A 27,551-nucleotide genomic window follows, 5' to 3' on the forward strand; every position below is an offset into this window, starting at 1 on the left:
AAGGGGATTTTAGAAGGTCGAAAAAGTGGACTACAGTAATTCTTCAACCTTGGCATGTTTTCAAGGTGTTTAATGTGTTAATTTAAGCATATTCTGAAGGCATTAGCCTGTACTGACAAATACATAAAGTTATGCTTTTTGTGACATACATTGCCAATCCAACCAATGTAGTTTTACATAAATTGCAACTGAAAGTTGCTCTTCCATATATGTGAAAAGGTCGAGGAAGTAGTACGCACCTATCAACATTATATAATGGGAGGAATGAATGAATGTTTTTAGGTCAATTTAACGTCGTACTTAACAATTTTTCAGAGGAGGCATTAGGTATGTGCACATACACCGTGTCTTCTTGTGGCAGGGCGAGTCCATATGCCGCTAAAGTGCTGCCGCCACTGAAGTATCATGCCGAGGACACCAGACATGACCCCTCACCCAGTCACATTATACTGACACCGGGCCAACCAGTCCTGTTTCCCTGCCCTAACCTCTCAGTGCTGAGTGCCAAGCCATATGGTGGGAGAAAACCGGGCATGCAGAGCTCCAGGGGAAACACTACCATATATACAGTTTATAGGAATTAAAGGGCTTTAGTAGACCCTAGCACCACTTATTCGTTATTTCGCAGGACTTAAAACATAATTCAGATATACGCTAAAATTTTTTTTCGGGTATTTTGATTAAGGATTGTGCTTTGTGTTTCATGCAGCTCTTTTGCCAAAACCGTTTGAGAAAGGGGCAACTGTCATAAAATAATCCCCATTCGGACGGGATCAGTTAATTTAATTAGACAAGCGATTAAGCAGCCCTGCATATATAGGTCTACATCCATCAAATAGGTGCTAAATGCTCTCCGTGGTTTTGCCTTTAATCATGATATACTTTTCTTAAATTACAATCCTGTACTTTGTCTTCCTAGGAAGGCTCTTAATTAAAGATCTGGACTGCACCAATTGACGACCATTGACAAACTAGTGACGATATTTTTCACTTGTGACATAGATATATACGTATATGCGTTTACGAAGACCTTAAAGAAGAAAACTTGTCTTCAGTGAACGTTGGACAGCCCATAGGCCTACGTCCAACCAGATCAAAGCTAACATATTCGCTAACATGACAGCTTATCGAGTGGCGATGGTTATATACAGGGCCTACCATTTTTCGGCTAAAAATTCGATCAGCGCAAATCCGATCGAATATTTGCTATTACTGTAGAAAGCCCAAATAATTATATTTCACAAAATATCGTCTGTTCACGTACGTGTTACCGTTCAAAATCTGTAACAAAGTTCCTAAAATTTATAAAGCGGGTGGCATTACATGTAGACCTATACAGTATATGTTGCTTTACAATCTTTTAAAAATTGTATGCAAAGGACACGCTCGAATCTGATAGGCAGTAAAAGGCAGTAAGTTAAGCTATTCTTGGTAAATATGAGAAAATTTGACTCGATTAACGAATATGGATTTAGTCTTTGATTTTTTATCAAAACCACAATGAAAGGACAAACATCAGCATTTGTACCGGTATGTGTTATTGCAAACGTTAATACAAATCTCAATGTACGCAAGAAGATAACCGGAAGTAAGAGGGAAATTTATTTATTTATTTGATTAGTGTTTTACACCGTACTCAAAAATATTTCACTTATACGACGGCGGCCAGTATTATGGTGGGAGGAAACCGGACAGAGTACGGGGGAAACCCACGACCATCCGCAGAGGGAAAATGCTTGTCAGCACCTATTGAAAAGACAAAATATAGATCTGATAATTATGCCTTAAACACATAGCATCTGCATGCGTGTATTGGTATACCTATTATAGATTACGTGTATATAAACAAGTTACTATGCATGAAGCCTATCTTACCATTTATGAGGACAGTTAGAATGAAGCTCGAACTGCTATAGGTTTCTGCTGGTGGACTACACGTTCTCGAGGCCTAGTCCTTGTGAAATGTTTTCAAGCATATCATTGTTCATTAAATGTGATGACAACACAGCATTTTGAGTAATTTGACGTCTAATAAATTATTAACATTGTTATCTTCATTTTACCCCCATGTGCATGGTGTTCTGGTGCCCATAAGGTTGCCTCTATTTAAGCAGCCATGAACAGCTAAGAGCAAACCCCTATAACTGAGGTAAGTTGACAAGAGGTCGCATTTTGGCAGCTTTAGGTGTGGACATTTGCAAGCTGTTAGTTCCCCAGCTATGCCATGCACAGTCTTAGCCTATACATTTTTGTATAGTCTTTCAGGTTGCATTATAATGATGAAATGTTTGCTTAGGTCAAATATCTGATCGTAACCTCAAAACAGAAGAAACTTGCGTCGTCGATAACCATTAATAAAAGATCTTAATCTTAATGGTTAGTAAATGGACAAAATATTGAATGAAAATCACAAGGACGGAGGATGTGTGATGTAAATACATGTATATCTTGAGGATTATATGTACGTTTCTTGCAAACAGAGAACGAAAAGGTATGCACTTGTATGTTGCAATAAGCGGTGGACGACACACGTATCCGTTTTCGCAATCATTGAAGACCACGCACTTACCATCCACCAAAATGTTTTGAATGTACCTTTACGTCACGTGTTGGGAAGTTTGTCTGCATAGCGTGTCACAGGTCTGCAGTTTACCCCGGACCCCCCAGTTTTCTCCCTTCATAATCAATGGAATAACTGAAAATTCTTCAGTATGGTGATAAACAACAATCCAGAAATAAATACTGAAGTTTGTTGTTTAGGAGGTTTTGGTACAGGACTTTAAATAGAATATTACAGTTTACAAGGAAATGAAGAAAGTTTTGCCCAACATTTTTTTAAATAAAACAAATATTCTTTTCATTTTATACCTGTTAACCCCTTTATTTTATGCCTATTTTTCATCAGTGATCGGTAATGTTTGGAAATGATGCATTGATGAACTTACTGAAGGCTATTTATAATTTCCGGACTGGCCGCCGTGGCCATAAGAAATCCTATGGCACAAGAAGAAAGTTAAAAAAGCTTCCTTGTACTTTGAAATGTTAGGAAACATCCTAACTTGGCATATTAATAAATAAAAACAAACCTTTCATGTATCATTTAAGAAACTCCAATCGCCAATCTGGCTTCTTAATGTGAAATTTCATCGTTACATGATGTGGTTTATGTTACCTACTTAGTCCTGATTAAAACTGATAATTTACGCTGCTTGTATAGGCTCCTCCAGTTTTTGATATAAGAGATACCGCATGTTATTGTGCGTAAATGTCATTCTTTAATATCTTGTTAAATAAAATTGAAAATATGGAGTTCACACTAGCCTTATTCTTGTGGTTAGAGAAATCAATATTGTACCACAGACCAGGTTGGGAAGTTCTCAATGTACACGAGTCTAGCTCGGGTGCATGCAGGGTGGTACTTGTGTATTGGTAGGATCTCTGTATGAACATGTTTTAATTGAGTGAGTGAGTCTTTATTGGTTTGATTAACGTGTAACTCATAATCCATAATATACCAATCGGACAACCGCGTCAGGGTAACTGAACTGCACTCAGCCAGCATGATTGAAACATCGCACTTCGCCACGTAACTCTTAATAACTCTCAAGGTTTATAGCCTGGTGTCGCTAACATTTTGCCTCAAATCATATTTATTTATGTGTACTCAAGAATACTTCACTTATTCGACAGCCAATGCCCTGTGTGCTGTCAGACCTTCCAACGTATGAACGCAGAGGAAGCCGGCATGCCAGACTTGAAAATCACGCTAGCACCGGCGCTAATGCCAACGTACAAGTCGACCCGTTTTGCTCCAAGAGGTTTCATGTATATAGCCCTATACTTAAGCTTGCATTGATGAAATTCGAAAAACATGGTGAAATGTGTAACTAACAGAAGTTTATTTTCAAAAAAACAAACCTGGTCTTTATAAATATTCTTGGTTTATAGTAATACAACTGAGACCTGTACAAGATTTATAGCCCAAGTACTGTGTCTGTAGCTTAGATTAGTATATAAAAGATTATCCAATACATGGACCAATCGATATTTTTTAACATATCCTTAAAAATTAACATGCATAATTATACATAATTGATTTTGAGGGCATGTATATTACCCACCATGTAGAATAAATGTAGAAAACTATTCCAGGTCTACTTGTGGGATATTTGTCATTTTTCCCCCCAAGTTATAATTGTAAAAGTAATAAAATCTTGGACAAATAAGAAATTACACTTGTCTTCCTTTTCAAGTTTAGGAAACATCTTACCATTACAAAACTTACTTCTCCCTCTTCAGAATTATGTCTATGTGCAACTACAGTTGAAGCTAAATTTGCAAAAAACATATACCCTAAACGACAAATATATATATATAGTATTAAAGATCTTGTTAAATATTTATCACATGCTTAGTGTATCTGAAAAAATATGTCGGATAAATGTCAGATAAGACAGACGAAATAAAAATCAATGAGATTTTGTTGTGATATTCTATCCCAGGTATATGGAGTGCTATATACAAACATGTAGAAAATCTATGCAGTGCTTTGGTACATATTTTCAGTGAACACACATTCAGTGAATGCACTAAGTTTTAGTGAAGAAATCTGTCTGAAAGCCAGCATTTCTTCATCTGTGTGACAAGGGAACCCACAGGCTGTAAGTGTAGGTCAACCACGATCACGTGTCCTTTGAAACGATAACAAAGCAAATACGCTATATTTAAATGATACAAATTGTGCCAAAGGTTCATTATCAGACACCAATAATAAACAGGAAGGTATTATTTAACCGTATGTAAAGACATTTACTCCTCCTTGTTCATTTAACCTGAAACACAATACAAGCAAGTACACACAGGCTCAAAATTAGGATTAAGTGACAGCACACATTGCAGAACTGTAAAATGTGGAAAATAAGGTTATATGTGTCATACATGTAGGTTATATTAATTATTGACGTAAACAGTGTGAAAAAGATCTTCATGAGTATAGAAATAAGGTCATATTTCATGTGATTTTTATAATACATATAAATATTGCAAGTGCTGCAGGATAAAATCAGTAAGCTGAAATAAGTCAGAAATCTTTCATTTCATGATGCATTTCAGATATACAGGGTGTCCCAGAAGTCGTGCACCATCCTGATTTTCATTTTTTTCTGTGTTTTAGATTTGATACTGATTTTAAATTTTTTTTCTCTCTTTCAGAGTTAATTATAGCTAATAAACTAACAGTACAAGAAAGAGTTGAAATGGTTTTTATGTTTGGAAGAGATGGGGCAACACTCTGCTCAACCATTCAACCTCAACCTGGATGGTGCACGACTTCTGGGACACCCTGTACAATTTGTTGAAAAATCAACTGAGAATACTTCAAAAATTAATACAGTTTCGGGCTTTCCTTCATAAAATTAATTTTCTCTGAAGTAATTATCTGCAACAGAATGTAATAACATCAGTATTAGATAAATGTGAGATATTACATGCATGAGAAATTTAAAAATCACAGAAAATTTATGAAAATTGGTCCTACTTTTGATACTGGCATTAGATATTTGAGAAAAAAAAACTCCTTTCGCAAAAAAAAAAAAGATAGCCATTATGCAGAATTAAGTGGTTAAACAGCAAAGCAACATGCATTCCAAAAAAATCAGTAACATCACAAGAGAGTTAGTTACATTTGTTATATCATCAAACCCCCTTTAAAAGAGCATATTGATCATCTTAAATAAAACATCTTGTCAAATCAATTAACTAACACCTGGCATTTTCTTATCTCCCCAATTGATGTAATTGAACTAGAATTTCCCCCATAATTGCATTCAACTTTTTGTCTCATTTTGAGAGATCAATTAATAAGAATAAAAAGAAGTCTTGAGATATGGTTGCAAATCTTACTGTAAAAATGTAAGTTTCAACACTAAAGGTAATACTTCATCACATCTATTTGCCTTGAAAAGTGCACTTTTTGGGGTAAAATGTTAGATCATTTACTGAACATAGATATTTAGACAAGATAAAAATTAATGATTATTGCTTATGTTGTTTCAAGAATTTCTCCGGTATATTTTGACCATTTTAGAATTTATGCAAATACATCTGAAGGGATGCAAATACTCATACATTCTTTAAAAAAACATGATGTTTTTGCAGTGATACTGGTTTAAAACAGCAAAAAGTTTCAAAGATTGAACCAGCCCTTTCTTTTTAGTACAGTATGTAAAGTTGCACTTCATTAGCTTTATTACAGCCATACTCTTCACAACACAAACTATCGACTGAAAAGATATGCCCCTAATATTTTATAAATGCATAATTTGTGACACTCTTTTGATAAGCAAGTGTATGACTGATTGATTAGATTTAAAAAATGACCAGATTAGTGCGACAATTGTCATGTTAATACAATGTTGTTTCAAATTTTTGTGAAACCAAAGTAAATACAGTGTAAATGGCTATCCAGTAGATACATGTACACAATGAGGACAAACTGATACAGACACTGTATAAATGTATAAAACCTTCACTTCATAAGAATGAGTGACCACTTCAGAGAATCATCCAACAGACTAAATATAAGACAACAGAATACTTCAAACCTCAAGAGATGAATAAGTGCAACAGTACTAAGGCACTAACTGATTCTCAGTGCATGTATTGTTATTACATGAACCTCTATGAAGCAAATCCTATCCCAAGTATTTCTACTAAAGCCGCAAGCATCAGTACAGATCCTTCGTAAACCCATAGCAAAGCTTTATGTACATGTATGAAGCTCTAGATTCAGAGAAGCCCAGTATATCCACAGTAAATGGTACCTCAGTGATTAAGGAATTCTGATAGATAATAGTATGAACATATAATTACTAAAATACAGAGCATTTACCTGTATTCTGCCACAGTCATACAGTTATGAACATGTAAACAATTATAAATAGAACCAAACTGAGCGAAACAACATAAAATATTTATTACCTAGTCATAAAAATGTGCAAAATAATAAAGACGCATACTTTCATTTCATTGGACATCTTTTTGAATTAATACATATATATTAAAAGTGCACTATTTACACTATGACAGCTTTATTTAGGGTTATAATAAATAAGGTAGATCACAAAGGATCAGAAATATGTTGCTGAGAGTCAGTTTTTAACACGTATTTGTACATGTGCATGTCTAACCCCTAATAAAGCAGCAATGGGTTAGCTAACAGCAGAACATGTATCCTCATTACAAAGGCGGCAACTTGACTCAAGTAACAGTGCTTTAATCACTGAATTTGAGTATCACTTGTAAACACTGTAAAAAGCAATATATAATTAAAACAATCATGTACCTTGATATTGTACTGATAAAACTGGAGCAGTGCAGAGTTAAAAAGGCAAAGTTGCAGAACCCTTTATACACTCCACTACTTAGGAGACCAGATCCTGTATGTTCAGTAATAAAGCAGTGGAGGTTATCACCCACTGCCCTGGTAACGGTGACCTGATGGCAAAGCTTCCTACTACTGGGTTCATATGGAGAGAGAGTTATGATGTGCACATGATGTGCAGATCAACTTACGGGAAGCTGTCCACCAGAACACCTCATCTTATATGTGCACTGCCTTAGGCCTTTAAATTTGAATTAAAAAAATTACTGATGCATGATAAAATATTTAATAGGCCATGATGGAAAATAGCCATATTTTCTTTACAATCTTGGCACAAAAAGAAGACATACATATGATATACTTAAACCATACTATAGTACATCACCATGTATGACATGTGGGAGAGACCAGTATAATTCAGATACAAGAAAATATTTATACCATTTCTCAGACAAATTATGGCAAACTCAAATATCTGTCTAATTTGGATGGTCTCATTGTTTAAAAACTGGACATGGTAAAATATAAATACATTAAAATGTATATAAGTACATGTATAATTTTTGAAAATGCTCAGAAAATATCACTTCTTACTGATCCTTTCATTTAATATATAAATATTAAAATCTGACAGCATATCAATGTAAAGACGATTGTGTCTAAGAAATTACATTTAAATTTTCTTAAACTATAAAACACTATAACTAAGAGCACTGCATAAAAATATAGTGTAATGAAGTATTACATTATGAAGGTTTTTGGGGAGGAACTGGAGGTAGTCTCCCTTTAGAAGCTGCCCCCGATTTTGGTTTGACTGGCAGCGCTGGAAGCGAGCCAGGGGAGGGGTTTTTGCCAGGTGGAAGAAGAGGAGATGATGACACACCTCCATTTCTACAATTATCTGATGACGGTGATGACTTTTGCACAGGTTTCAGCCTGGCACCAAATTTACTGCTGATTTCATCCATGAGAGAATTTGATTGAATGGAGGCATGTTTATCCATACTAGGGCTGGTTAGAGGTGAGACATCGTCTACGGAGTCCAGGTAACTGGCAGGTGCCCAGCCTTCTACACCCTCTGACTCCACAAGCCACCACCCACTGTCATCGGTCTGTACCACAGACACACGATCACCCTGCCTCAGGTTTATCTCCCCTGTATTCTCAGCTACAAATGTAGACGAGACCCTATACTGTTGTTTTTGGAGGGTGACAGCAGGTGGGTCAGGTTTACAGGGTGGATCAGGCTTGGACGGAGTAAAAACTCCAGATTCTGAAGGAGGAACAGCTTTCGAGATTCTAAAATTATTGGGTTTTGAAGGTGGGGGAGGTTTGGATTTTCTGAACCTATCAGAACCATTTCCAGATTGTTCAAATTTAGCTTTGAGAGCATTTGCTAAGTCATTCACCTTAAGGGTAGGTGAGGGAACATTATCCCATTCGTCTTCAGTAGATGAGCGTTGTGAAGAGGGTTTATTCGCTGGAGGCTTGGGGCGCATTATACTGGCTTGACCATGTGATGAGGATCCAGTAGAATTGAGCTTTGGTGGAGTCTCGGGCTTGGCTGGCGTCGCAGGCGCCTTCGCACCCATCACACCCGGTTTTGCTATGGTAGCATGCGCCCCTTTCTGTGACCCTGGTTTTGTAGGTGGTGGGGGAGGAGTCACTGATGGCCTGGACTTGCCTTTTGTCTTATTCCCTAGCTTGCTAACAAGGGAGCTCTGAAGAGCAGCCTCATTGCTTGGATGCGGCCCTGACTCCTCTTGGCTGAAGTCAGAGTCTGATTCCTCATCAAACTCATCCTTTTTCATGGTCACTGACTCAATGACCGCTGTTCCTTCCTCACTTACCTGTAAACAGAAAAAGTCATGAGGACCTACTGAACTATACTAATTACCCAGAGTACTTGGACAGAGACAAGCAAAGCTGACAGACAGCTTTGACACGTCTCTAGATGACAGAGTAAAACCAACACAATGTACATATGTACAGAGTACGCTTTTTCTAGACGCCTCAGAAATTGCCTCAAAAATTCAACAAATGTATCAAAAATGTATTACTATGTTCCCATTCTTATACCTACTTGTCTGATTTAAAGGTATGGAGAAACTTTTGTAATTTGGTTCATGAAATATTAACTCAAGCTAGGTGTTGCACATGCCTTACAATAGGGAAATGTTTTTAACTAAATCTGGAGCAGCAAGCTCTGATATCTACTGAGGAAACTTGTTCCAAATCATCTCTGCTTTATCCTGCATTCATCATTATTCATGTACCAGAACATTTTCGTCTACTTTTTATCAAAATTTAGAATGAATGATTCTGGTTTGACACCAAACTGGCAATATTTCAGCCATACTGTGGAGAGAGAAAAATACTTCTTGTACAGGTATGTACCACAACAACATATGTTCCAACAATATCAATTAAATAACACAGAGACTTACAGCTGGTGTATCTGGTAACTGTTGTATATAGGCTGCTGGTGCCCAGCCCTCCTGTTCTCCTATCTCGACATACCACCATCCACTAGGGCTCTTCTCCAGTACCTAGACACACCAACAGATAGTACACAGTTAATGTATCTGGTAACACACACACAGGTAGTAGACTGGCTTAATAACACAGTTAGCAATTAGAAACCCACTCGCACCTGGAAACACACACTGATAGTACGGGGCTATTAACACACCCGGTAAATCAGAAACCCACTCACACGTGATAACACAAATGAATAGTAGAGGTTGAACACAAACACACTTGATAAATCAGAAACTCATCCTCACCTGATAACACATATTGACAGTACAGAGCTAACCTCCCTGATAAATCAAAAACCCACCAACACCTAACACATACTGATAGCACAAAGCTAACACACCTGATAAATTGGCTGATCAAACACACTGACAATACAGAGCTAGCTCACCTCATAAATCAGAAACCCACACATGGCTAATAGCACACACTGATAGTACAGGGCTAACACAAACACACATGATAAATCAGAAACTCACCCACGCCTGATAACACACGCTGACAGCACAGGGCTAACACAAACACACATGATAAATCAGAAACTCACCCACGCCTGATAACACACGCTGACAGCACAGGGCTAACACAAACACACATGATAAATCAGAAACTCACCCACGCCTGATAACACACGCTGACAGTACAGGGCTAACACAAACACACATGATAAATCAGAAACTCACCCACGCCTGATAACACACGCTGACAGCACAGGGCTAACACAAACACACATGATAAATCAGAAACTCACCCACGCCTGATAACACACGCTGACAGCACAGGGCTAACACAAACACACATGATAAATCAGAAACTCACCCATGAGGACATAACAAGCTGTACCCATTCTTACACTTACATATGCATGATATACTGGATATATGTATGTCTTGGGATATATTGGACATGTGTGCAAGATAAAAACTTATCTTGTAACTAATAACTTAAGTTACAAGATAACTTATATAGTAGTATTACCTAATTCCTCAACCTTTTCAAACACCACTGCGACAATATTTTGAAACGTTCTGAGAAAACTACCGTATGGGGTGTACAAATATAATATACACAGTTTTCTCAAGCTTGCATCTTTTGTGACACAAACTGATCATTATTGGTGTCAATTTCATAATAATTGTAAGCTAATTAAGGAAAATAAAATACCTTGACACTTTCTCCAGCAGAGAAACTGATGCCGTCTCCCATGGTGTCACTGAATGCATCTATTGTTACATACTCCTTCACTCGGATTACAGACGGAGTGATCAAGCCAGATCCTTTCTGCATAAAAGGGAATAAAAAAGCAGATTTTTAAATGCCAATGAAAGAAGTCACAACATTTCATTTAACAGCTGAATGCAGAGCACGATTTTGTTATGGTGTTAGCAGCAAAATTAAGCAACAAATGAAAAAGTCACAGCAGATTTCTCTCACTCGTTACATAATTACCTGCTTTTTCAAAGGAAACAACAAGAACTGCGAATTCCATGATTCAATTTCAGTTCTTGGCGAAACTTGGCGAAATCAGTGTTTAGCTTCTTTTCAAGCTAAATATTTATGTGTTTGAGAAAATGTACTTTAGTAAATACATGAAGCATTAAAATTTTCTTCCAGTAAGCTATCATGACGGATTAAACAAAATTAAGCAAATCCAAATCACAACATTTCTCATCTATTATCATTATGCCATTCTGGTTGTGTAAACCTCACTCGTAACACATACAGGCAGAGAGTTGGTCCTGGGTGGGGGATGTTTGAAGGATGCCTTCTTTGTGGAGGGTTTGAAGTACTCGCTGACCTCAGACAGAGAGCTGACTACCTGGACACCCTGAGAGAGGTGCTTCCCCTCATGCTGGACACCTCTTGCCTTGTCAGGATTTATCTTGGATAGGTATGTCGCAGGTACGTAACCTTCCTGACGATTAAACCTGACAATTAAGAACATCCATCGATACAGTTTTCATCTGTTTTCTCGTACCATTAAAAGGAATAGTCCACACAAATAAAACTCTATGAGAAGTGAAGTAATCAGCATTCAAGGTTTTAAATCTACAAATAATTAAATTTTAATGTTTTATTTTACATTCCATACATGTACATAAATGAGAGAAAGTCCAGCTCGCAGTAGACGATGTGGCATTGTGGATGTGAAAAAGGTCACCATATTCTACAGAGAAGCCTGCAAAGCATTATGGTGTTCTATATATGCTTGTTGACTCTCTTTCTTCATGGGTTAATACATACATCTGCCTTAGTCAAATTTTTATTAAGACCTTAAAGAAACTAATGCAATTAATTAAAACTGAAAACATGATGTCATCTTTCTCTTAATGTGTACTATAAAATTCTGAGACTATTTCACATCAAATCCTCAAAGAGGGAACTACAAACAAGCACAAAAGACTTTGATTAATATTTTGACTGGAAAAAATAATCTGTTCACTCTAATTAAAATAGAAACCACAATCCAAATGGTCATTTAAATTCAAACTACATATGCAACTGTGTGCATAAAATTATCTATGCAAAGGCAGGTTATAAACTTTACCAGCCTTTTCCTTTAAAGTTAAACACTGCCACAACTAGTTGTCCATTAGGAATCATGCAGAGCATCAGCAAGATAAATGGATCAGCCTCATCTCACCACTGATGTCTTTCGGCTCTACGTAAACCTGTGCAAATTACAGGTGTACAAATAGCTTCTGTTACCCTGGTGTTGAATGACCCAGCCATTATTCACTCACCTGACTTTCCACCAGCCCTGAAGGTTTTTCTCCATGATCAGTACAATGGCACCTATCTCCAGGCTTATCTCATCTGGGCCGTCACCTTTAAAGGCAGTCGTGCATATGTACTCCTCCTCTGTAAACAAACGAATTGTTACAATGACTGTACGAAGTATAGAAGAAAATGTTATATGCACCTGATGTGTACATTTATAATTTCCCTGAAGTCTGATCTATTGGTGGTACACATTGCTCTGAACACATCCATGTACACGATTACAGCAGAAATGTACCTTGCCCTGGCTCTGGTGTTTCTATGCCCTGGTCAGCCTGTCCGTCTGTCCTTTGCAGGTAAGTACTGGGCACCCAGCCATGCTCATCCTCTGCTGTCACAAACCACCAACCTGCAATCATCACATCAACAATCTTTTAGTATTTACAAATACATTTATTTATTTGTTTAATTGGTGTTTTATGCCGTACCCAAGAATATTTCACTTATACGATGGCGCCCAGCATTATGGTGGGTGGAAACCGGGCAGAGCCTGTCGCTGGCAGACCTTCCCACGTACGGCCGGAGGGAAGCCAGGATGAGCTGAACTTGAACTCACAGCGGCCTACAAATACTTGGACATACACTGCAATACTTTAGGAATCATTAAAATATGGGCTAAAAGAGGGCTAGAAGTTTTTCTTGAGCTTCTGAGGGAATAAATCAGAAACCCACGGGAATTAGCCAAAATAAAATAAAAGATAGTTGGGTTAATGCCAAGAAATTATGTTTAACGAGACACATTGCTGAGGGCAATAATTGTGTACTGAATGGCAAATGTCTACTGACATGTATCTGATTTTGATTGAACAATCAAATGTTCAATTTTATCCAGGGTTTCCCTTCAACCATCAAGATGTTATATTTGTAAAATGGCCAAAGGCTGACTTTTTTGACTGGGTTACCTCCCCTTGCTGTCGACATGATGGGAGGTATTGTGCTGTAATTATACGGCCTACCATGTACCTTCAGCTCCAGGAAATTACGATACTTTATCACACATTATCAATAGAAAGGAAGACTTTATTTCGTTTACTAGACTTTCAACCTATCCTACTATTTACATGTGTGATACACGGAGAATATTGCATTGTGGGAACCTCTGTGCTGCCTCATTTGTCTGGCAGACAGTTTAAACCAGTGACGGATTAACCCCACCCCCCAGCCCCTCCTTATAATTCTCTTAATTGACACTTCCAGGAAAGTAAAGGCCCAGGAGGTTTAGTTAGGAGTCAAACTGTGTCACCTGTTTCAGTTTTCTCTGCCACCTCCACAGAGACACCTTGACGCAGTGCAATTTCTCCCTTTCCTTCAGGTTTGTAATCTGCTATAGCCACATATTGTTCCAAAAGTTTGGGGCCAGAGATTTTGTTCCCCTTGGGTTTTTTGCTCACATGTCTGAAAACACAAGATAAATAAGCCTCCTTGCAGGTTATGATTCTGTGAAGGAAAATCCTACTGTATTACCTACTTTTTTTTATGGAAGGTAGTTTTCACTTCTATGATCATATAACAGGGAGATAATTACACTGTATACCCAGCATGAAAGGAGACATCATACTCAAAGACCATTACCATTTACATTACCTTAGTTTGACAGCATAAATGCAGATGAATGTACATACATGAACATAATTAATATGCTTGATAAACCCTGCAGTTCACACAGAGTATAATGAAGACAGGAAACAAAAGCAACATTGTCGTCAGTGGGTTACATAATCACAGGCTAAGATACATGTGCACATTAGTGGCTGAGTGCAGATTTTCAATACAACCATTGTCTGAACAGAACTCCTAAAAACAGTCATTCTGATTTACAGCAGCAAGCACAAAACATGACGATGAAATGACTTCTTACGACCCATAATACAGTGAGCTGTTCCACAATAATACATTCATGATATTAAACAGGAGTCTGGTCAACCAAATGTTGAATAATCCTACCTTTTTTTAATGGGCTCAACGTCCTCAGGTTCTACTTCAAAGAACTCTAGTACTTCATCACTCTCTGCTATTTCACTGGGCAGCTTGATTAAGCTCTGAAACCAACAGCAATGAGTCGTTATTCACAGCTTGACACAAATTTCAAAGAACAGGAAGACAGTCACTGCCATTACACAATTTAAAAAATTTAAAATTACAGTTATTTATGGTTTCTAAAGTGGCATCAGAAAATGGTGAGCTGAAGGACAAAATCAGTACAAATTAATTATTCCTATATCACACATGCAGGGTAAAATTATATACATTACTTCAGTTTAAATAATAACTGTGAAAACTGAATGAACAGCTAAAACTTCCTTCAATGTTTTACGATCTATTTGTTATGTAGCAGATGTATAAGTAACGGCACAATATTTGTGACATAAGTTCTGTCATGTGCAGCGGTTGTAATATACATCTATATTAGTCATACTAAGGAAACCGCACTACACACAAACGGAGGAAGTTCACTCATATGGTAATCTGCAGCACAAACAAACTTCCTGTGCAATACATAAGGGTCATCAAGCAAAACAATTAAACAATGCGAAAGGATGCTGCCCCTCACAGTTGAATTCAATAAAACAGTCTAGCCAGTTAGTATTAGGCCTATCCCACCCCATCTAAAAAAAAAAAAAAAATTTGCATTGAGTGAAAGGTTGCCATGTTATTCAGCAGTTGAAAGCAATCTCACCAAGGTGCCTAAGGTAAAGGCAGGAAGTATATCATCAAAAGCCACAAACTATACAAAAAACCGTCAAGACTAAAATTTCCAGAGCTAATGTAGAACTAAAAACGGCCACACTTTTCACTTTGACCACACCATAGTAGTTTTCAAAGAAACATATATGTCAATGGGAGAAAAGGTCATTTTACATACATGTTGATCAACCCAGATTAACTTTAAGGTTGATCTGCAAAAATTAAGTCAGCATCAGAAACTCTCCACAGTCAATGACTTTCTGGTACCCAAAGTTTTTCTCTTTTTATAGTGGCAATTTGTCTTTCAGACAGGGGTTAAATTGGCCATAACAGATGAGAAAGAAAGGAAAGTGTTTTAAATGAGCGAGATTGAAACATACAGACATAAATCTTTGAACACATTTAGCCCAGAATCTAACTGAAAGTTACAAGTGGTATTGGCAATGTTTAAGAAATGTAACAATAATCATAATTATTCAGTCATCAGCGACCATACATGTACCTACATTTATGTACAACAATCATGTAAAAATGTGGCTTCTACTAGATATTATACTTTTAGTATACATAATAAAACAGTTCGCTCATGACCAATTTCCTTTATTTAACTGAAGAACCACGGTCCTTCTGGAGATTTTTCAGATAATTTTGGCCCCTGATATTCGCCACCCCTACATGTACTTTCCCCATTACATTTAAACATAAAAAAATGACATAAATAAATGGGAAATAAAAACACTTATAGAAAATCCTCGATTAGTATATCATCCGAGTTTACTGACACTGCCATTTATGTGTCATGGGTATTTAGTACTAATACTATTATTTGAATATGGATTTAATGATGACTAGATGAACTTTTCAATGCTACAATCAAATCTGATTGTACAGGATACTACATATCTGGACAAACAAAAGGATATTAACTCTAATAGGTAGCTTACAGATCCTGTTCCTACATATACATAAACACATGTAGGTTTTGTTGTATGAATAAATTCCCCTAAACTATTTCACTGCAATAAACCTACACACAAAATACAGGACAAGGTTGTAGGGTTTAAATCAGGATATTATGTGATCACAATGTAGTTTTCATGAGGAGACTCTTTTACCTGTCAGACAGTAACATATATGGTATACTATCCCTCCAGTGTATTGTACACTTTCTACAGCTTTCAAAATGATATGGGTTATATAAACATATGTGCTAACAGGGTAAAGTTAATTACTGATTTATTTTAGTGATGCTTTATGCAGCAAGAATATTTCACTTGTACATGCAGATGCTGTGGTGAGGCTTATGAGCACAGGAAATGGGGCAGAGCCTAGAGCCTGAGTGCATGTACCGGTCAACCACCTTACCTCTTCCGAGGCCTGTTTAACAAAGCAGTCACAATTTAATATGTGCCTGGTGTCATTTTCATGACAGCATACAATGTATGATGAGGGACCATATGATGATCACAGTGGTACATGTGAATGTGCCTGACACAGTGTTGGGATAACTTTAGCCTTTATATAACTGGTAAACCTACAGATATACCCTACTTCCTCAACATTTTTGCATATGGCACAACGACTTTCAGTGCAATTTATACACATTTTTAATTTTGGTTGGGTTGATCAATTTCAGGGCTTCACCAAAGTATAATTTTATCAGTCTACACAGAATAATACTTTCAGAATATGCTTGAATAAACACCTTGCAAATTACCGAAAAGTTTGAAGAATTACATTAAATCTACAGCCAACCCAGCAGGGGATGGAATCAAGCAGGTGGCTTCTTCGAGCCTTGGATTTGTCATACAAGAGCATGGTCACTGAGCAAGCCCACACACAGCAAGAAGAATACACACTACCTTAATAGCATGTGAAAAACAACCAATCAGACCAACACAATCAAGCTTTATGTCCCTGTACTCTACTTAAATGCCCATAAGGAAGTCACTGATCCACACCATACATTGTTAGTGAAACATTTATACAGGAAGTTGGTGGAGAAAAGTCAGAACAGCATGTCAACAGAAAGAGCACTGTCATGTATATACACATGCTCATAATGTCCATAAATATCCCCTATAGTGAATAATGTAACAAGTCAAGTCAATGTAACAAGTGTGAAATCATTCACACTTTAAGAACGTATAATACATACAGGTATATACACATGCTCATAATGTCCATAAATATCCCCTATAGTGAATAATGTAACAAGTCAAGTCAATGTAACAAGTGTGAAATCATTCACACTTTAAGAACGTATAATACATACAGGTATATACACATGCTCATAATGTCCATAAATATCCCCTATAGTGAATAATGTAACAAGCACTACCCTAAATGACCTAAAATTTAGTCTACAAAAGGGTATTTTTAGAGGCAAATAAATGTCATAAAATATTATTTCTGGTCCTGAAACTTTCGAGCAGAATATCATCGCATATTCAGAGCAAACCTCAAAACACCTTTCTAAAATAAAAAGAAGTATCAGAATCAGGAAAAATGGGCAAGTTTTTCAAGTCATTTAGGGTAGGCACAAGCAACTGTACACATACATGACACATGTAGTGTGATTGGTGTCATCATATCACAAAGAACTGCTTCCTGGATTAAGGTCAACTACAGTTCATGCATATTTTGATTTATTTATTTATTTATTTGATTAGTGTTTTACGCCAAGCATAATGCTGGCCGTCATGGTATAAGTGACATACTCTTGAGTACGACATAAAACATCAATCAAATAAATAAATAAATTACAACCATACATACTTGTTCTCTGAATTATGTATACACAAGAAACCAACTTAAGATTACAAACATAATATCTCCTCTCAAGTTGGCAACTGAAATGTTTATTCTGGGCATAAGAGAAACATTTATATTATCCGTTAACAACGTTGAGATCATGTCACCGTTTCCACAAAACAAGTCACATGATAACTGCATAAACACTTCGATGATACATCTAATTACACTGAGAACTGTTACACTATCATTGAATTCAAACTATCAGTTCTCCTAATATAAGTAAGTGACATGTTTGGTTGGATATCTGAAAGTGATGTTAGCTGTGAATTTTGTAATTTATACTTTTAGATTTTTCAAACACAATGTAAATTCTGGTAAGTTTAGGTTGGAAGAAATTCATCAAAATCAAAGTGAAAGTAGACTGATATAAAAGTAGGGCTTACCTCACAGTATTCATTAATAGGTTTAAGGCGTTTCTCTGCTACTTCTCGAATGTGACTTCTCCCCAAAAACTTTTTCCCTACAAACAGACATCAGTCAAGTACATGTATTAATGCAGATGTACATGTACAATGTTTACAATCTATACTCAAGAGTTCTTCAACAAATATGACAGCAGTATCTTTTATGGTTGGAGGAAACTGCAGTACCAGCAGGTGAACTGTCTCAGGTGTGACATGTCATACAGCAAGAGGCAAATAATGTTTGCTGCACAGTCAACCACTTAACTGACTTACTGCTTACTGACTTAAAGGCAAAAAAAAGTGGTTGACTGTACAGCAAGCTGGTAGAGGGAAAAGTGGTCTTTAACAAGAAGTAAATTGCACAAATGGTCACATAAGTGTCATCTACTGCTTGTTGTTTAACAGCAAGTCTTCACAAAAAGTGAAGAGCCAATTTCCTGTCCAACACACGGCTTGAACCTGCACCCCATGTGTGATCTGTGATCTGTAAACACTTACAAAGTCACACATCAGTGATCACGCACAACAAACTTGGACTCCTTCATTGGTACACAATACACATGGCTTGTTGTTACCACATCATTCACCACATGTAATTACACAGTCCCATTTCCAGTGAAAATACAGGTGCTAAGTACATGTTACTGATCTAAACTCATGAAGATACTTGCCAGGTAAAAAGGGTATGATTCTCTTGTTTGGATCCCCTTTACCTGCCTGATTTGGGAACTTGTCCAACAGCTCATTCTGAAATAAAACCAGAGTACAGTCAGTGCTAGAACCACGTATAATGATAAAGTAAACAGTACATGTACACCTGTGTTTGTGCAATAATGTATATGTACATGTTTTATAAATTATGTAAGCATGTGTATAAATACACTGTTATAAACACATATGTGTGTTGTAATGCTAATTGCTGATGTTTACTATAAATTCCAGAACTATATTAAATTATCAAGGTGACACTAAAATTACTTGATTAAAACTTCAACCTCTTCGTGCTGGTTTAGGGCACACATGTAAATGTACAATGTGCAGACACAGCCAATGTTTACAGATGCATATACACATACAGCCTAATGATACATATATACAGCTTATGGCATGCAGAAATACGCTTACAGCTTAACAATACATATACACACACAAAATAATGATATGTATATACAGCATTATGGCATGTAGAAATATGCATACCGCTTAACAATACACACACAGACAGCCTTACCATATATGTACAAATTTCTGATATCTACCAGCGATTCTTAGAAGTACAAATTTTACAACCAGACACTCAAAATTCAGCTTTTTTTTTCAGTCCAGATTGAGTTTAATTACATTTTAAACACCGACTATACTCCGGTACAGAATTTAATTATGCCTTAGCGACTGGTAATTTTGTGAACATGAAAGTATATATGACATACCGATCATGATTTTATTACTGGTATATACATATACTTTTACAAGTATATTATCTTGACCAGAGATATACATTGTATAATAAAACAATTGTAAACCATGGTGACGCATGTTCAGATGTTGGTTATTTTATTAAAGGAGAGAAAGGAACTAACAAACAGTATATCCAAAGTAAACATGTCCAAAATATAGAGAAAAGGCTTATCCTGCTCAGAGGTATCTCAGGAAACAGATATGAAACGTGCATGTTCAGTTGTTGGTTGTTATAAATATTAGGAGAAGGAATTAACAAATATTACATGAAAACTAAACACACACAGGCCTACTAACACAAAAGATAAGGTTAATTTTTATCACAGGTATGTACTGTAAAGTATTTATTATTCCCTGGAATTTATTTTTGTGGGTTTACTTCAAAGATGGGTTCACGGGAATTAAGTGTTGCGAAATTAATCAAGGATATACCCCCCAAAAAATCTTAAAACTGTTTTATTTTCTAATATGGCCGAAATTGCTCAAGGACGTCAACCAGCTAGGTATTATCAAGAGTGGCTAAAATGATCTTTGATTCCTGCGGTGTCACTAATCCTTGTAATCTGGATCAGGATCAGAGATTGAAATCGACTACTGATTGCTATGCAATTCAGTTTATATCCAAAATTTCAAGTACTTGCACCAGAAAAACACAGAATTGATTTTTTTTTAACCCAAATTTTCAATTTTTCACTAAATTTAACCACGGAATACCGGGGTCTAAAATCAACTTGTACAAATCCCTGCATACATGTGTAGTCTAACAATGCACATACACAGATTAACAATATAGAGATTCAGACACCCGTACAGATTCAGGTACAGGCTAAATGAACGTGCTCAAGCAGACACAACTTAATGATACTTGTACACGTATGCTGCAGGTACCTGTAACCAGTTTAATTACTTAAACAGAATGTAAAAACCACCTCACCTGAAAGTCGAAAAACCTGCTGTAGCGTCTGTAAATAGTGCTTGTTGTGCCATCTGACCAAGTGACACAGATTACATACACCTGTAAAAAATAAATATAAGAAACTTAATTGACCACTTATATATACTGCATAAACTCAAATGCATAAGTAGAGAATCATTAAGAAAATATATCAAACCTGAATACTTTTGTATATCTATGATAAACACATGCAAGTGATATGGTTTAACAAGTACGTGAAATCATCTGCTATTGCATAGTCAATGTTTCTACCCTAATTAGTCCACCTTTTCACATGTATGGAAGAGCAACTTTCAGTGCACATTCTTAACCTGATTTTGGAGACAAAATTACATAGGTTAGATTGGCCAGTTTCAGGGCGTCACAAAAAGTACAATGTTATCAGTCTACACAGAATAAATCCTTCCGAATATGCTTGATTAAACACCTTGCAAACATGGAAAAAAGTTGAAGAATTACAGTAATACCAATGTAATATTCTGTCTAGACTACAGTACATGTAGGCCAACCTACTTGGTGCAAATAAAACTGTATACAAAATGTGTTAATATTGCTGTCTTCACTTCATTATAGGCAACTCTTAGTCTGTGACACACATACATGTATATGATAGTCCATAAATATTTCACCTTAGATACAGATACCTTAGCCTAGATACAGGTAAAATTACTACAGGAAAACATTTCACAGGAAGACAAGAGTAAAAGCAATTCTATTTTCCTGAAGTAAATAACTGTTTCCAGTCATGACGGTAAGCAAACCACTTATGTGTAGAACAAAAATGAGGGTACTAGTATCTGAAATATGACCTGCAATTTGGCCACATTGTAAGTGTACAGGTACACGTAGATGTACTCATGCTGGTTTCCTCTCCGGCCATACGTGGGAATGTCTGCCAACAACATGTGGATGGTCGTGGGTTTCCCCCGGGCTCTGCCCGGTTTCCACCCACCATAATGCTGGCCACCGTCATATAAGTGAAATATTCTAGCGTAAAATACCAATCAAATAAATAAACATACATGTAAAAAAGCACTATTATGCTAACTAACTGAAGAGGGGAACTTAGAACATGTTGAACTGAACGTGATCTAGCTGACTAGACAACTGAGAAAGTTTAGGTCATATGAAAAAATGTGTAGAAAAATTTCATGGAAATCTGGGTGCAGTACATTTGAAGGCAAAAACTTCAACAGTACATACATGTACACAACTCTAAAGAATACCATGGTAAATTTATAGTTCTATGCAGAGGTCATACATTTTAATTGTGCTGACTCATGCTCACAAGTCTGAATGAGAAATCAGCAGAAAGATTTCCATGTACACTTCAAACCTTTCTAATATTTTGACAGGCCTGAAAATTCAATTTGCACATGACCTATGGCTTATCTTATCTATGTAACAGAGATCCATTACTACACATTTTAATACCTACTCCACTTAAATTACCAAGAAAAATGTGCGGGAAATGCAACTCCAGTATACAGATGTGTATAGTATACATGTACTATATACATTATATGACTATTTAACACTACACATTAGTGACTTCATAATGTTTCCCAAATAAACTGTACAATTCAGTACATGTACATATCAATCAATACTTGTGAGAACATGCATAAATACCTCAAATACATTGGAAACTGCCAATATTGCTTGCAGAGGTAATAAAACTACAATGCACAGAAAGGTTCTATAATTTATTCGTTTATCTATGTTTTGATACATCATGACAATGCAGCTTTCAGAAACTAATCTGTCAGACACTTAAATGTATAACCACCACATTTATAAATGTACACTCTAACATTTAAACTAGACCCCAAGGGCTGTGAAATGGGTCTATTGCTCGTCTTCTATTTTTATTCTTTCTTGTAACTAATGACCAACTGTCCTCTAGTACAATTCATTAGTTTTTTCCACCCACAAAGGCCCTATCAGTTATTCTATCTGTAATGGAGTACCCAGCCCCACCTCATTATGACATGACTTCAAGGAGAATGCATTGCGTCAGAACCTCACATTATGATATACTGTAAGATTGTATACATTTTTTTGCAACTACATGTAAGTCCCTACCATTTCTATCTGTTGGGTTAGTGTGAGCATGAAAATCTTTATTACTTGTACCACTACCATATATGGCAACAGATCAAGGCTACCTATTGTAATACATGGTTTGGTCCTTACAGTATATAATTGTATCTCAATTGTACACATATGGCAAGGACACATAAAATACATGCACAATCTCTCAACCTTTTTTTTTTAATCATTTCAGGGTTATATCCAAATGTCCCTCGCATATAACAAACGCAATTAATGGCTCATTCCACAATTTAACAGATAACTACTTAAACGGACCATGAATAACTTTGTATACTAAGTTTGTTGGCATTCACGCAATGAGGTAAATCAACTACTGGGCAGTAACCAAAGGGGTCAAGCAATGCTATATGTAGTACAAATCTAAAGTGTTTCTAAACACTAGCTGTTCTGGTGATCATTGTATTTCATTGCATTAGCTTCTCTATGAAATCACAGATAAATGCACTGAACCCTTGAAGACACTTTAACATAGCACAAATAACTAACGATCGTGTATAATTAAAACCATACATTGGTGGGGAGCTATATTAGGATGATTTAATGTAGTACAGCAGCAGAACTTTAGTTATAGTAAACAAAATGACCATTTTTTTTTTTTTTTTTTTTTAGCCCTTGTTACATCTTCTTCAAGTTACATGTAAATGGCACCCTAGACTATACAACTTTCGGAGCTGTGAAATACAGGAATGTAGGCTATCTTACATGGTGTAAATCTTTTCACTACATACGCAACCGCAGGCAATCAAGGTACCGACTGGTATGTGACATTTACCGTCACGATCCTCAAAATAGCGCAAGTGCATTCGATAACCTTTCGTGATATGAAACTAAACCAATAATAAATGAAAGCACAACTCCATAATTAGAATTATTATTCAATGCATAATCATAACATAGAAATCCCAACAAAACAATGAAGAAAACATCATGACAGGAAGCTAATATCTGACCATAACACATGGTCTATTTCGTTGAGCGGACTGACAGGTCACACTTGGGTGAAACTACTTCTGGCAATTTCTTCACATTTTTTCAAGCCTTTATAATGGGCCTCTAGCGATTCTCACCAATAGACCCATGAAAAAACATGCTACACCTTTCACTGTCCAAATATATCAAACATATTTTCGATATTCGGTGAATGAATTGGCTTTTCCTTGCAAATGGAAAGCAATGTAATAAAGCATACTTAAATGTAAGTTCTCTCCAGTCAAATGGTCAAATGAAGTCAAATGAGTGATGGGAAATCTGAGAGAATTTTGATAAACAATTATGTAACTTTAATGAAAGCAGTGCATAAATTGTCTTTTCAAGTTTGGCATGGCAAGCTACATGTACCACTTGTTTGTAACAATTGAATCACAATGATTTTGCAATTATAAAATATATCAATGTACATAATTATTAGATGGTTACATGTTCATGTACAATAGCTATAATGTCCGTATGTGATGAGACACTGGCTTAATTCATTATCATTCATAGGTTGTCCATATCACTAATAAATCAGTTGTCTGTAGATGAGACGGATGTGTTGTAGCAGACAACAAAGGTAGTGCGATAAATCTAAGTGCAGTGAGTATTTCTAAATTTTGTCAGGGTGAACATGAAGGTATAATTTACCAGGAGAATAAACAAAATGTTTAACAATCACTCATGCTATGGTGCATGACACACAGGTCACTTTGATATGATCTATCAGAACTGTTCTAAAAACAAATGATATAGTAGATGTCCACTTCTCATGCTACATCGTCTATATTCTGCACAACAAGTCTAAATTAAAAAACATGATAACATGCAATGTTTCTACTGCCACAATTTTCCAGCAGTAACATCACAATATAGTTACTGTAAATGACCTAAAATTTCACCCCAAAACATTAACTCATGTTAACACTAACTCATTTTTCCAGATTCTACAAGCTACATTTATCTTTTTGTTTTGAGGTTTGTTTGGAAAGTAAAATGACAGCCTACCTGAACTCCCAAGTGACATATTTATGGTGAATTTTAGCTCAGTTACCCATGGCATAGATATTTTCACTAAATTTTGCCACAGTTCCAATGGATTTCCAAATAAAAGGTTTATCTTGCGGGAATACAATTTTAGATTCCTGTATACTGAAGTTGTTCTTCAATCCTTTTTTATATCAACACAAATATGTGATAAAAAGTAAGCTGTACAAGATATAAATACTCCACTCTTCAGAAGGGTACAGATGTTACTGATCACTAAAATAATCCCTACTTTTTAACTCTTTCTTTACAAGAATCCAGATGGATTCTCATAAAGTCAATGTGCGTGAATGTTTTGGGAATTGGGTTAATTGCCACTGAAGTCTGAGCCCTGTTTACAGTAACTGTATACATGTGCATGTAACTGACACGACACATACACTGTATATTTACCAGAGTGTTAGTATGAGTGTAAGGTATTTTTCTCCATTTTAATTGCTAGAATGCATGTCACATCTGATGTGACAGAGATTTTGATCTTCAGCATACACAACAATACACAATCAATCTATATTTTTTTGTACACACAATACTCACAGTGGTTTTAAGTATGAACCTGATGCATATACTATATATTTTCTGTGTGAAGCAGAATTTACAGGTAAAATACTATGGCCGTGAAGTTTGTGGAAACTAATCGGCTAAATGTTTCTGGAAACTTAGAGGTAGTACTGTGTGGGTCTTTTAAACTAGAATTAACAAACAGAATGTGTTTTCCTGTCTACACGCAGGTCAGCTTCGCATGGACAAATTCATAACTTCCTTTTCAGAAAATGGCATGTCAAGCAGACAGTAATTTCTACAGGACATTCATTCAAACCATTTATAGGGCTTTGTCATGTACCTGAGAAATACATAAAGTGTACGTAACATCTTGCATTTATTTCATGTACAATATGTAAGCCTGAACTCATTTACATGTACACATATTTTACCAATGATATACACCAGCTAAAAAAAGCTTCATGTTTTTGTATGTACATGTAGATCCTATTTCACACGTGTAACCAAGCCCATTTTGAAGCATTCAGTATACCCTACGATAAACTTTGTCCATCACTAACTTGCCTATTTTTCCTGATTCTGAGAGTTCTACTGATTTTAGAAAGGTGTTTGAGGTTTGTTTAGAACATGGGATGATATTCTACTGGAAAGTTGAAAGTTTCAGTACCAAAAAGTAATATTTTGTGATATTTATTTACCTCAAAGAAATGCACACTTGTAGGTGAAATTTGAGCTCATTTAGTGTAGTTCTCTTAATGTGGACTTGAATGACATGTACTTTCAAAAGAATTTTCACACTGTCAGAACACACAATCTAATGTTTTCAGTCAATCTGCAATTTATATATATATATATGGTCCTATAAATCTGAAATTTGGGAATTCTGTATTAAGTCTTAATGCCAAACTCACTATCATGAATACATGTGTACATATATGTACACATGTATTCATGATAGTGAGTTTGGCGTTAAGACTTAATACGGAATTCCCAAATTTCAGATTTATAGGACTTGTATACAGATTTCAACAGAGCTGTACACTATAGTGTTGACTGCATAGTTACGGATGCCATAATTTGCGACAATGAATCAAGTCAGAATTGTAATTTGAAACCGTAGAGTAATAATATATGCATGTATTATGAAATATACATGTACATGGGAATAATACATCGTATATATTATTATGTACATGTATACCAAATAGCTAAATTCATCTACATGTACACGCAATCCCCTCAGCTAAAGAATGCCAATCGAGAAAATGTCAGATAGGAAAAACAGTAGTAGTATTCGCACGTTTGCAAGGTGTTTATTCAAGCACACTGATATTCTGAAGGCATTTTTCTGTTACATATTTTGGGAAGCCCTGAAAATGACCAATCCAACCACTGTGGTTCTGTTGCCAACATTGACTTTAAAATGTGCACAAATTGCACTGAAAGTTGCTCTTTCACATGCGAAAGGGTTGGGGAATAGGGTCGGTTTATCTACTGAATGTCGACATCTCATGAAAATGACAGATCCCATTTATTTACCATTTAATTCAACATTCAAGTCCAACATCATCACGACAACGGCAACTGCATGTATGAGCCTACTTACATAGTGCTTGCTGGGTGAACGTCTTTTTTCTACGTCCGTAACTTTGACAGTTGCGATACTTCGCCGGCCCATTTCAACCACAACTGTCCCTGTCTGTTATAGCTTCACCAAATCCACAGGAAATGTCTTGATGCGTACATCAGCTCAGCACAACGACAGTGTGTAAAGTCACCGTCATTGACGTACAAAAATTACTCACGTATTACTCACACGATTTCTCACGACACAGTTTCATTAGTAAAAAGAGATACCGGATGTGTGTGTCACGTGACCCATTATAGCCTCGTT

At 36.2% G+C, this 27,551-nt stretch overlaps 1 protein-coding gene across 2 annotated transcripts; it reads right to left on the minus strand.

Moving 5' to 3' along the window:
• Positions 1-3,882: 3,882 nt before the first annotated feature.
• On the minus strand, positions 3,883-27,485 carry LOC135467757 (SH3 and PX domain-containing protein 2A-like). Of its 2 annotated transcripts, XR_010444183.1 has the most exons (13): positions 27,264-27,485; positions 20,999-21,079; positions 19,278-19,353; positions 18,586-18,662; positions 14,645-14,739; positions 13,944-14,095; positions 12,939-13,049; positions 12,664-12,781; positions 11,643-11,847; positions 11,084-11,200; positions 9,829-9,930; positions 7,573-9,231; positions 3,883-4,691 (listed from the first exon to the last, which is right to left on the minus strand). XR_010444183.1 is itself a non-coding variant. In XM_064745594.1 (12 exons), the coding sequence occupies exons 1-12, from the start codon at positions 27,333-27,335 to the stop codon at positions 8,128-8,130; spliced, it is 2,310 nt and encodes a 769-aa protein (XP_064601664.1). In that variant the 5' UTR covers positions 27,336-27,485; the 3' UTR covers positions 3,883-8,127. The 2 variants fall into 2 exon arrangements, 1 of the variants encoding a protein (XP_064601664.1); XM_064745594.1 differs by having other exon boundaries at positions 3,883-9,231.
• Between the last annotated feature and the right edge of the window lie 66 nt (positions 27,486-27,551).

This window comes from Liolophura sinensis, chromosome 6, assembly GCF_032854445.1.
Source record: "Liolophura sinensis isolate JHLJ2023 chromosome 6, CUHK_Ljap_v2, whole genome shotgun sequence".
Classification (NCBI taxonomy): Eukaryota; Metazoa; Mollusca; class Polyplacophora; order Chitonida; family Chitonidae; genus Liolophura; species Liolophura sinensis.